Genomic DNA, 13,518 nt, shown 5'->3' on the forward strand with positions numbered 1-13,518 from the left:
TCATCATGCAGGACTCAGGGTTGACGACAGGAAGTAAAAGCACAAAAGTTTGATTTCTTTTTTGTGTGTCTGTATATATGCGTATACAGTACGGTACTCTCAATGCACAATACCTGTCAAAAGTCTAGAGACGCTTTACCATTTAATCCAAGGCCCAAGCGTCTCAAAACTTTTGCTTGTCAATCAAAGTTTTGTGAGTTTCATATTTGCAGTCGCCCGTGCCGAGGAGGTTCTTTCTTCTCCATCTGTGCAACGGCGCGGCTTAATGTTATCGCCCCGTAAAAAGCCTGAGCGAGCTGTGAGCTGTGCGTCTTCCCACCGAGAAAGCCCCCCAAAAGAAGCAAAGTGCAGGTGGAAAATGACACCAATCTCGCGTGAAGGGGTTTGACGCCGACGAGTTTGAGCTTTGAAGGAGTTTAAACATATTCGACTGCCGCATGGAGGGCTTTATTTGCCAGATGGATGCGTGCAGACCTCACGCATTTGCATGAAACTATACCCAAAGGACATCTATCTATTGTATCTCTGTATCACCCGTATCGGCACTTCAAAATCTCTGATCAGAATAAATAGAGCACAAAACATCAACTGTGCAAAAAGTGAGTGATGAAACATGGACATACTTTATACCAGGGGTGTCCAAAGTGCAGCCCCGGGGGCCATTTACATCTTTCTATTTGCCCGAGGCACATTCTAAAAATATAATTTAAGACCAAAAATGTAAAATAAAAAAAACAAAACAGAAAACATGGAAAAATCAGCCGTAGGTTGACAAGAATGAAGTCAATTATTAGGAGACAAAAGCTATAACTTTATGAGAATAACGTTATAATATTATGAGGACAAATAATGTCATTTTAGCAGCATAAAGTTGAAATATTAAAGCAGGTGTGTCCAAAGTGTGGCCCAGGGGCCATTTGCAGCCCACAGCTTGTTTTTTTATTGGCCAGTGGCACATTATAGAAATAAAATTAAACCAAAAAAAACCCCAGCAAAAATTGGAAAAATTGAGCAAAATGTAAAGCAAATAATATGAAAAATATGATAATAATAACATTTGTATTTAAATATATATACATTTATTTTTAGCCTTTTACAAAAATAAAAAATACATCAAAATAACACAGTGCACCCCCCCTCGCTTTTGAAAGTTTGGACACCCCTGGATTCATGAAAAAAAAATTTTTTTTTTAAAGTCGTAATATGACGAGAACCAAACTATCCATCCATATTTTCGATGCCTATGATATTTTTATGCATTTTTTTTATTTTTGTAAAAAGGCTAAAAATAAATTAATATATATTCAAAGACAAATCTTTTTTTATTATCAACATTTATTAGTATCAATCTTTCCGATTTTTCCCATTTTTGCTGTTTATTTTTGGTTTAATTTTATTTCCACAATGTGCCACTGGCCAATAAAAAATACATGCTGGGCACCTGGGCCACATTTTGGACACCCCTACTTTAATATTTCAGCTTTATGCTGCTAAAATGACATTATTTTTGATGTTATTCTCTTAAAAATAAATTTAAAAATAATAAATAATAATACAAACAAAATCTCTTAATAATTGAAGGCATTTATGTATTATTGTAAATACATTTTAAAAAACAACTGTAAAAATGGGAAAAAAGGAGCAAAGAGTGAGGCTGATACTCATGGTGTGTTTTTCCAGCTAAGAAATATGTAGAACTTCTTAGCATATCTACTTGTGTAGCTTTACAAAATATCAAAGTGGCAAAGTTGCATCCTTTCATTTTTCACGATGCGGCCCTCGCTGGACACCCCTGCTGTCGAATAAGAACGTCTCAAGACACGCTTGTCTAAAACTGCAATGCTTTTTCTAGAAGCTGCACACAAGCCACCTGTAATTTATTCTAGAATTAAGACAGTACTATATGTGTGTGCGTGTGTGTGTGTGTGTGTGTGTGTGTGTGTGTGTATGTGTGTGTGTGTGTGGGTGCGCTTGCATAAGAATTGAGTGACAGCGTGTGTTGGACTCAGCTGTTTCCACTTCCTGCTGCTTTTCCAAGCACGAAAATAAATAAATAAAAACGTCTACGTTGCATAAAAGCCTGCATGCGTATTGGACCTCTCACAACAACAACAACAAAAAAAAGCAATCCAAGAGTTTCATAATACGAAAAGTCTGCCTCCCTTCGCTCTTTGACGCAGCGCTATGCTAATCGCTGACGCCTCGCTGTGGCGCGGAAGTGAAAAGAAAGCCTGGAGTGAAGGTGCAGAATGAAAATATTGTGTTTGCCCCGCACATTAATGCCTTGCACACTTTACTCGCAGCCTCCAGTCCCAAGTTGCTGCATGCAAAGTCTGTGCAGAGGCAGCTGCTGGCAGACAGCAAGCGTTAGGAATACCAAGATGGCAGCAGGGGAGGGAGGCGGGGGACAGGCGGCGGGTCATTGATGCCCCCCTCCCACCTTACGCACAAATCCAAAGCCTGAAAAACACACTTTATTTAAAACATAAATACAAACAACACTTTTCTTTTTTTTGCATTTGGCTGCATCTCTTCTCATGTGAGTGACAGGAAGAAAAGCTGTGACTTGCTGGAGCAGAAGTCCTGTTTGTTTAAATCTCTCGACCCCGAATATAAGACGACTACGGGGAAAAAGCTTGTGTGTGCGTCAATATGCTAATATCAAGAGAAAATAAATGCTGTAATTATACCCGTAAAATATATTTACCAAAACCGCAAAGAGGACGGGGCGTTAAAGGGAAGCAGGCAGTAAAAAAAATCATTAATACGCCCATAAAAATGTCTATTTTTCACACACGGCTCGCTCCTCCCCTTTAAACCCTCCTGCAAGGTTGTCGTTGACATTCTCCTCCCATTTCAGCTCAACATTTGCAATAAAAATGATTGTTGTAATTATTAAATAAAACTCCTCTTCTCTTTTGAATTGAATTAAATATTAGTCAATGACAACACAAATGAACATCAAATGCAGTTTTTAAATGAAGCTTTTTATTATTAGGGGAGAACAAAAATCCAAAGCTACATGGCCCTGTGTGAAAAAGTGATTCCCCCCCCCTGTTGAAACATAACTTAACTGAGATGAATTGAATCTATCAGTGAGGAAAAGGTTGTCAAGTGATTTCTAAAGCTTTGGGACTCCAGCCAACCACAGTGAGAGCCGTTATCCACAAATGGCCAAAACATGGAACAGTGGTGAACCCACCAGGAGTGGCTGGACAACCAAAATGACCCCAATGACCCCAAGAGCGACGACTCGTCTGAGAGGTCACAAAAGACCCCACAACAACATCCAAAGAACTGCAGGCCTCACTTGCCTCAGTTAAGGTCAGTGTTCATGACTCCACCATAAGAAAGACACTGGGCAAAAACGGCCTGCATGGCAGAGTTCCAAGATCAAAACCACTGATGAACAAAAAGAACGTTAAAGCTTGTCTCAATTTTGGCAGAAAACATCTTGATGATTCCCTTTGGGGAAATACTCCGTGGTCTGACGAGACAAAAGTTGAACTTTTTGGAAGGTGTGTGTCCCATTACATCTGGCGTAAAAGTAACGCCACATTTCAGAAAAAGAACATCATAGCAACAGTAAAATATGGTGGTGGTAGTGTGATGGTCTGGGCATGTTTTGCTGCTTCAGGACCTGGAAGACTTGCTGTGATGAATGGAAGCATGAATTCTGCTGAAGGAGAATGTCTGACCGTCTGTTGGTGACCTCAAGCTGAAAGCAACTTGGGTTGTGCAGCAGGACAATGATCCAAAACACACCAGCAAGTCCACCTCTGAATGGCTGAAGACTTTGGAGTGGTCTAGTCCAAGTCCTGACCTGAATCCCATTGAGATGCTGTGGCATGACCTTAAAAAGGTGCTTCATGCTGGAAAAGCCTCCAATGTGGCTGAATGACAACAATTGTGTAAAATTCCTCCCCAGCGCTGGAAGAGACTCATTGCAAGTTATCACAAACGCTTGATTGCAGTTGTTGCTGCTAAGGGGGGCCCAACCAGTTATTAGCTTTAGGGGGCAATCACTTTTCCACACAGGGCATGTAGCTTTGGATTGTTTTCTCCCTTAACATTAAAAGGTTTCATTTAAAAAGTGCATAAAGTGTTGAGTTGTGTTGTCATTGACAAATTTTTATATTTGTTTGATTATCTGAAACATTTAAGTGTGACAAATGTGCAAAAAAAAAAAAATTTAGGACGGGAGCAAACACTTTTTCACACCATTGCATATATGACTTCTTAGCTTATTACAAAATAGCAATGTGTGATATCAGTCCTTTAATTTTTCACTTTGTGGCCCTCGCTGGGAAAAGTCTGGGCACCCGTGATGTACAGTAGATGCAGATTAATGTGTCAATGTTTTGTTTTTTTGACTTTAATTATACGTAAATGAACGCTGCGTACAGACATGAGGCTGCGTGCGTGTGCATGAGAGAGGCTTGGCAGGGCAAGTAGATCATACATCATCATACTCATCAATGCACTGCAGAAGGCAAGACTACAATTCCGTACTGACAGTGGCGAAGCTGCCTGAAGACTAATTAATGACCGTCCATATCATGTTCCATAGGGACATGTATGGACGCTAATGCCGCATCAAGCGCTTCAGGACGCCAAGCACCATCCTCACTTCAAGGAATGGAAGGAATCATCATCTCGTGGCAGACGGAACGGGTCCCGGAGGAGCCGCCAGCCCAGCGCAAGTCTTTGTGCGCCAGCTTGCTTCTACACCTGAAGATGATGACTGGCTCCACGAGGCTCTTTGTCTGCTGTCAGCTGTCACTCACAGCGAGGACGAGCTCGTTTGCGCTTTGCCGTTTTCTCACTTAAAGTCCAATACATCGCGCCAGCCCACGGAGGTGAAAGACGCTCATTGTTATGTAACCACCGCATCCACCGTACACGCCGCTTTACATAAACATCTCCTTGCACGTGGATTTTTCACCCTACCCTCAGCCATTGTTTGCTGCTACTTCACTTTTCACATACACGCAGTAACTCCACACTTACGTAATAGATGCCATCACATACAACGCCGTAACATTAGGGAGCAGCATTAGCGAGCATCGATGGGAACCGGGACTTACATTCCCATTCTCCCGGAATCGTTCATTTTTTAAAAATGTCGATCCTTATGTTCAGTGATCCACCGCACCAAGCGGCAGTCAAGGCTGCGTAACGCCAACCAATAAGAAGCCGGACGAACACCCTCAAAGAAGAAGCGGCAGGAAGCGTTTGTGTGCGACGGTGCTGTGCAATGATTCCATGCCTCTTGGTCCTGGCGCCGTTCCGCTGTGCTGTAGTGTTTTTGTGTCATTGTTAAAACATATTGCTGCAGTACTCCTGTTGCAGTCCCCCTCCTTCGAACCGAAGATTCATTTACGAGCTAGCAAGATAGCGATGACACAGGAGACACGGCAGGGCGACACGACGGAGGTTGATTGACAGTTGTCTACAGCCAACCAGGACGCAGAAAGCAATGGGTGGTGCAGACAGACGAGACAGGGAAAAGAGAGACACTCAACTTCCCACAATGCAATTCTTCTTAAAGGGCCAGGCTCGGCCTGTAACAGCATTCCTACAATGTAATAAAAAATAAATTTAAAAAAACACTAAATAAATTCTGCAAATCCGCAAAAGGTGAACCGCGGTAGAGCGAGGGAGCACTGTAAAAAGTTCATATAAGTTAAAAATTCATGGAGACATTCAGACATTTCACCCAAAACCTTTGGTTAGTGCCCTCATTTAAACCATGCAAACTTTTATGACCCTAACTTTGAAAAGAATCGGACTCGTGAATCATTAGGAATCAGAAACAAGGAATCAAAACCGGAATCACAAAAATTTGAACGATGCCCAACCGTAGACAGAAGGACACAAACATTAGCAGCTATGTGATGCTAAAGTGCTAACATAGCGTGACAAAATTTTCACAACCAAAAACCAGGACACTCGGCCTGGCAATGTTTTCAAAATACATTTCAAGTATTCCTTCTCTGTATGGATAGAAAATTGTTATATAGTCATCCAGAGATGCAACAATTAATCCACGTACGATTTTTTTAAACATTATTAAAGCCTTTCAGACCCTATAGTCACCTTTACACTCCTATTACCCAATATAGTAGACATAATAAGAGAAAATTAGAGATTAGACATACATAAACATAGCAAACCTGTTTATGACCTTCTAAATACAGTTTTTAACATTATTAGAGCCCTCTATGTCACGCTTCGCAGGACAGGAGCGTGTACTTCCTGTCCTGCGCCATTATTCTGGCAAGCGATGCTTCCGGGGTGGTGGAAGGAACTGCCACTCCACGCTTGGTGGCCGCACAGCTGCGGTCAATTCTAATCACTGACAGTTAAAAGACCAGCGCCGTCGTATGCGCCGCGCTGGTTCATTGTTGTTGTCATTTCCATCGTTGATTTTTCCGTGCTGTCACCTACCTGTGTATAGTTGATATTATTTTTCCCACAGAGTTTTTCCTCTGTCACTTTTAGTTTGTTCCTGTCCTGTGCAATAAAATTACTTTTATTTTTGCACTTTGCCGCCTTCTCTCTTCACCCTGGGGGTCAACCTGCCGACAGCTTCAACGTATCGTGACACTCTAGACATGAAGTAACACCCCTATAGTCACATTTACTCTCCTATTACCCAATATAGTAGGCATAATAACAAAAAATAAGACATACTGTATAAGGTATTGGAAACCTGTTTACGACCTTTTGCATACCTTTTTTAAAATTATTAGAGCCCTGTAAACATGAAATTGCCCAATATAGTGGACATATTAAGAGAAAAATAAGACATAAATAAGATGCGTACTCGGGTGTGTTACGATGAATGTGTTCCAGTGGCATGGACAGGAAGTGTCGTCGGGGGATCAGCGTTGAGTTTTGGCTTTGCATGGGTTACAGCTGCAACAGCATCCTGTGTTAGCGATTATTGTGCCTGTTGAGAGATCATTCAAACCTGCAATAAAAGTTGTTCTGGAAATCCAGTCTGGTGCTTGTGTGTCTCACCCAACATGACGGTAACATTACTGACACCTAGTGACCAGTGTACAATACTCCATTTGTCACAAAGTCTTTGAATGCGCCTCCTGAATGCCTTATATTTGTATTCTACTTCAATTAGACATTTTTATGCTTGAAAATGCTTCATTTAGGCAAAAATCACGTAACATTTGCTTAAAAATGCATTTTGTTTTACTAATAACAGGCCGTATTCAACCAAAAGTCCGACCTGGCATGTATGCACGCGGGTGAAGTTCTGGTCCTGATTTCAGGAGGGCTCTTAGCTTGGTGCCCATCAAAAAGACTATTTGTACTCATTTGGAGCTCCACAGGCAAAGACAGCCAGATGATTCAGCACATCCTCCCAAACACGAGCCTGAGTCCCATGGGGAGCAGCTTTGACTTGTCCTGGTCAGCAGTGCACAGCAACGTAGCTCCTGTGCAACACTTGCACCACCTTCATTAGCCGTTCTCATCAAGATCCGATAACTATCACCACAACCGACTGGAGAGTCGTTGCTTCTTCTTTTTTTTTTTTTTTTTGCTCATCATTGAGCACTTAAAGATGTTTGAAAACGTCTCCGCCTGCGCCAACATCCAGTTCTGTTTTACTGACTCCTGCGTGAGAATGAAAGAACATTTACAGCCTCATCACGCCTCTTTAAGACCACTGAAGCCTGAAGGGTCACTTAGGTCGGGCTGGAGGGTCGTTCAGGAGTTTAGCGGCTTTATGGTCGGCGCTACGCCACGGCTCACCAGCAATGTTTAAAGCAAAATGTTTCCATGTCACAATGAAGCAGCAGACAGGAAGTGGGGACGGATGGTGTGGGGCTTAAGGCAGGGGTTCTCAACTGGTCTCGGCCTGGGACCCACATTTTCCAATTTAGTCGAGACCCACTTTTATTGAAGCCATTTTTATTCTTATATTTTACACTTTTACTCAAGTCATTTTATGTTTTAATTTTTTTTTTTTTTACATTTTTTTAAATTAAAATTTTTTTTATTTTTATTATTATTTTTTACACTTTTATTGAAGTCATTTTTATTTTTATCTATTTGTAATAATTGATTACACTTTTATTTAAGTCACTTACTTTTTGATATATTTGTAATGATTTTTTTTTACAATTTTGTTAAAATCATTTTATTTATTTTTTTACACTTTTTTTTATTGAAATCGTTTTTATTTGTATTATTATTTTTTACACTTTTATTGAAGTCATTTTTATTTCTATTATCAATTTTTACACATTTATTGAAGTCATTTTTATTTTTATCTATTCATTACATTCTATTTATTACACTTTTATTTCAGTCACTTACTTTTTGATATATTTGTAATTTTTTAAAGCACTTTTTTAATTGAAATAATTTACATTTTTATTATCAATTTTTACACTTTTATTGAAGTCCTTTTCATATTTTATTATTTTTTACACTTTTATTGAAGCCATTTTTATTTTGATCTATTTGTGATAATTTATTACACTTTTATTTAAGCCACTTACTTTTGTATATATTTGTAATTTTGTTTTACACTTTTATTTAAGTCATTTAAATTTTTACACTATTTAAGTCATTTAATTTAAAAAATATATTTTTTCTTATGACTATAGGGTTGTTATTTCATGTCCAGAGGCCTCTAATAAAGGTAAAACATCGTATTTAGAAGGTCGTAAAACAGAATTTCTATGCTTTAACTACAAAAATATTCTATTTGTAAACAAGCAATCCTATTTTGTGGATATTCACTGATGACGGTCGGGTCTGGAACCACCACTAACCACTAACCACTAACCACTAACCACTAACCACTAACCACTAACTACTGGAACTAACCACCATAAACAAGAGATTACTGTATAGATTTATTTGTAGTTAGAAGTTAGTAGTAAGTTATGCGGGGGCCATCATCCTTTTGCCTTCAGCAGAGATGACTCGTCAAAAGGAAAGTCCAACATGTCCTCCAAGGAGTTTGGAGTAAATAAGTAAATATTGAAATACTGAAATACTGAAATGTTTGCATACATTAAGAATGCAACAAACATGCCTGGAACGCAGCGTGTACCAAAACAGTGAAGGTCAAAGACGGCTTCACCGTGACGGTTTAAAGTGAAAGTGATGAGAAAGAAAAAGTGAAGAATAACTAACCAAGACGAAAAACAAAAACACACACCGTCAGATTGCTGCCGAGCCGTTCAGATAACACAGAAAACCAGACAAAGTCAATTTACAATCACGCAAACACAAGCATTAAAAGGCCAAATTCATTAAAGCGATATTGCACTATTGAATTTCACAGAGGTTAACGAGACACACAGACAATCATTCTTTCTTTTGGTAAACATTTCATTTCAACATCACTTTCAACAGAAGATGGAGAATCCAACGTGAACGAGACATAAATATTTGTATTGATTTTTGTCTGTCCGCAATTAGCTGCTGCCTGACACGACTAAATGGAAGGACAGACAGACGGTACCACACCTCTCTGCAAGCATTTCACTGCATCTTCAGACAATACTACAGAGCGGCTGCCACGTTGTTGCCCTGAAGCTGACCCTCAGCGGGCTGCCTGCAAAAGCACATACAGTGGTGTGAAAAAGTGTTTGACTCCTTCCCGACTTCTTATGTTTTTGCACGTTAGTCACACTTAAATGTTTCAGATCATCCAACAAATGTAAATATTAGTCAATGACAACACAACTGAACACAAAATGCTGTTTTTAAATGACACTTTTTATTATGAAGGGAGAAAACAATCCAAAGCTACATGTCCCTGTGTGGAAAAGTGATTGCCCCCTAAAGCTAATAAGTGGTTGGGCCCCCCCTTAGCAGCAACAACTGCAATCAAGCGTTTGTGATAACTTGCAATGAGTCTCTTACAGGAATTTTGCTCTTTTGTTGTCATTCAGCCACATTGGAGGCTTTTTACAGCATGAAGCACCTTTTTAAGGTCATGCCACAGCATCTCAATAGGATTCAGGTCAGGACTTGGACTAGACCACTCCAAAGTCTTCAGCCATTCAGAGGTGGACTTGCTGGTGTGTTTTGGATCATTGTCCTTCTGCACAACCCAAGTTGCTTTCAGCTTCATGCTTCCATTTATCACAGCAAGTCTTCCAGGTCCTGAAGCAGCAAAACAGCCCCAGACCATCACACTACCACCACCACATTTTACTGTTGGTATGATGTGCTTTTTCTGAAATGCGGCATTACTTTTACGCCAGATGTAATGGGACACGCGCCTTCCAAAAAGTGAAATGTTTGTCTCATCAGACCACAGAGTATTTTCCCAAAGGTCTTGGAAATCATGAAGATGCTTTCTGGCAAAATGGAGACGAGCCTTAACGTTCTTTTTGTTCAGCAGTGGTTTTGGTCTTGGAACTCTGCCATGCAGGTCGTTTTTGCCCAGTGCCTTTCTTATGGCGGAGTCATGAACACTGACCTTAACTGAGGCAAGTGAGGCCTGCAGTTTTTTGGATGTTGTTGTGGGGTCTTTTGTGACCTCTCGGACGAGTCGTCGCCGCACTCTTGGGGTCATTTTGGTTGGCCGGCCACTCCTGGGAAGGTTCACCACTGTTCCATGTTTTTGCCATTTGTGGATAATGGCTCTCACGGTGGTTGGCTGGAGTCCCAAAGCTTTAGAAATGACTTCATAACCTTTTCCACACTGATAGATGTCAATTCATCTCAGTTATGTTTCACTTTTTCACACAGGGTCATGCTTTGGATTGTTTTCTCCCTTCATAATAAAAAGTTTCATTTAAAACCTGCATTTTGTGTTCAGTTGTGTTGTCATTAACTAATATTTACATTTATTTCATGATCTGAAACATTTGCGTGTGACAAACATGCAAAAAAATAAGAACTCAGGAAGGGGGCAAACACTTTTTCACACCACTCTATATAAAATATTTTTTTAAGTAATACTAAAATAACAAGTGTCTTTTTGGCGTGCGTTATTTCTAGGCTTTCGTGGGCCACATGCAACGATATGGCGGGTCGAATCTTGCAGCTTGACTACAGTTCGACACCTGTGCTGTAGACCAGTGGTTGTCAACCGGTGGATCGGGAGCAAAAAGTGGGCTGTGGAGCCGTTTTCAGTGGGTCGCGGGTCTTTGGCAAAAAAAAATACTACTAATAATGTAATGACCCAATGTCTGTGAATGCATCTCAAATTGTTGTCTGCGCTATTTGCTTGCTACGCCGCCGTGAGTTGCATGCCATGTTTCTGGGCGACTGTCAAACTCGAGTGGGAGAGGAAGGACGTCGAGTGGAGACTTAATGTGGCGTCCGTCCGGCACACAGCTGCAGATATCTGCTAGAGAAGAGCGCGCCATAAAGACACGTTGTGTTAAATGTAAGATATGAGAAGTTTGAGTTGAAAAACTCGCACAATTTGGCTCACTGATTGTCAGTGAGGGGTGGTGGTGGGTCCCGCAGCCAAACCAGTTGAGAACCACAGCTATAGACAGAGTATGCTTTAGAGTAGTCAGTGTACAGCTTGTATAGCAGCATAGCTGTGGTAGCCACTGAAAATGAGTCAACACACGACATTATTGTGTAAACATCAGGTAGTGTGCACGAGTGCCGCCGGCACTGGGTGAGCTGCTGTTCATTGAGGGGAAAGATGATTTCCAACATGCCCAACTGAAATGTGAGGGCCGTACCGACGTTCGTGTTTACAACAGCGATATGACACGACCAGGCCGTGTCAGCACATGTCAAGACGTCAGGTCAGAGGTGGAACAAACACCCGTATGGACGCTAACTCGGGAATAGAAATACAGTCCAGTCAGCACCAATGGTTGGGAGCAGTCGGAATTTTTGAAAAAAAGGGTGGACAAGGCGGACTTAAAAAAAAAAAAAAAGCAGTAGAGGAGGGAGGAAGAAGTATATTTGGGAGACAGAGAGTGAGAGTACAGTAGTAGAGTACAGCCAAGGACACAGTGAGATATAAATAGCAGAGAAGCAACACAAAGCATCACCATCAACGCAAAGCAGGACCATTCATGTGAAACAGTCCAATAGTAGGTCGCTGCTGCTGCGATGGCGAGGTTTTCATCCCCGATGCAACGCAGACGTCTTCTGTGACCGTGCAAGTGACAGCCGGCTCAAAAGCGTGCAAAGCAGCGCATCCTCCTCGCTACCTTGTTGCTAGGCAACCGTCCTGCTAATGCTACCACGAGCTAAACTAACCTGAAGTCATGCAGGTGAGGAAGAAGAGGAGAGAGAGATACTGTAAGGGTGTCGGCTATAGATATCGCACATCGGTCCGATATCAGCAAAAAAAAAAAAACCAAAAACGCGTACCTGATTATATCGGCCTGCATCTGAAATGTATATATTCAAAATTCCATTCCAGACTCCGCCTCCAGGGGCGCCCTTCCACAACAAAGGCTCTAAACTAAGGTGCCAGCATGCACGTCATGCGTGTTCACAACAGTGATATCACGTGACCAGGCCTTGCGCCTGTTGTTCTCGGTTGGCGTAACATCACCCGATCATTACACGCTGCACATGATTACATTCCCTTAGCGTTTTCCTGTGTATTCAACCAGAAGAGAGTGCATTTGGAATACAGGAAGTGAACAAATGTATTGCAATTGATGGAAAACGGATGGGGGGGGGTAGGATTAAATAAGCTATGCTTCCTCCTGCTCCTTTTGGACATGCGGAACTGTGAATATGTAATATGTGATGTATTCCACTGTAACTTGTGTGCATGTTCAAGTAAATTAAGCTATTACCATTATCATTATCATTGCCATGACTATTATCTATCCCGCTGACATTTCCGTGACACGGCGTGGCGAGTATCAAAGAATTGACTCTCCACGATGACATTTGCTTTTTAACTCTTGGGAACGCTTATTCCAAAACGAAGAAGCTCAACCTCAACGTGGGGTGCTCTCAGTGTTCCTCAGTTTTACAGTGGCAAGCTTCTTTTTACACTTGTACGGTCGTTAAAAGTACGAGAAAGTGTTTGGGCATCTTAACGCTTTAATAATGAGATTAACTTCTTTTTACACTTGAATGACAGTTAAAATGTCACTAAATATCACCCGGAATTGCACGCAACTCCGCCGTTCTGATCTCTCTAAGGAGATTCAATCATCATCCCTGTCCTGCTCACAGCCGCTAGGGGGCACACTTGCAACATCCCCGCGGGTTGCTGTGGTTTGCAAACCAACGACTTTCTGCTCTTAACATTCACATTCATGAGCGCTGTCTCGCTTTTTTCTTTCGGGAGAAATGAGAATGTCGTGTCTGCTCACCCATCTCGGGATGGTGCCTCCCCTCAACAGGAACGCTGACCGTCCGCCGCAGCAGCTTGTTCCTGTGAGACTCTGAGCGCCTCTCGCGCATCAGCAGAGGATGTACCTGCATGGAGACAGAGAAAGAATGCACAAGGTGAATACGTCCAACAACACACTGGCACTACGCACTACTGCACATACTAATAGGTCAGAACAGGAAGGCTTTATTGAGGTC

At 41.4% G+C, this 13,518-nt stretch overlaps 1 protein-coding gene across 16 annotated transcripts in view; it reads right to left on the reverse strand.

The window, feature by feature from the left end:
• The window catches only part of syngap1b (synaptic Ras GTPase activating protein 1b), a 168,976-nt gene that overhangs the window by 76,520 nt on the left and 78,938 nt on the right, over positions 1–13,518 (reverse strand). For all 16 annotated transcript variants that reach the window (XR_008571923.1, XR_008571924.1, XR_008571925.1 and 13 more), the window contains exon 3: positions 13,302–13,407. Coding sequence is in view for 12 of the 16 variants with exons in the window: in XM_054780714.1 (XP_054636689.1) it covers positions 13,302–13,407 (106 nt within the window). In the remaining 4 variants the exon portion in view is untranslated. The remainder of the gene's footprint in view (positions 1–13,301; positions 13,408–13,518) is intronic.

The sequence above is a fragment of the Dunckerocampus dactyliophorus genome, chromosome 7 (genome assembly GCF_027744805.1).
Source record: "Dunckerocampus dactyliophorus isolate RoL2022-P2 chromosome 7, RoL_Ddac_1.1, whole genome shotgun sequence".
In the NCBI taxonomy this organism is placed as follows: domain Eukaryota; kingdom Metazoa; phylum Chordata; class Actinopteri; order Syngnathiformes; family Syngnathidae; genus Dunckerocampus; species Dunckerocampus dactyliophorus.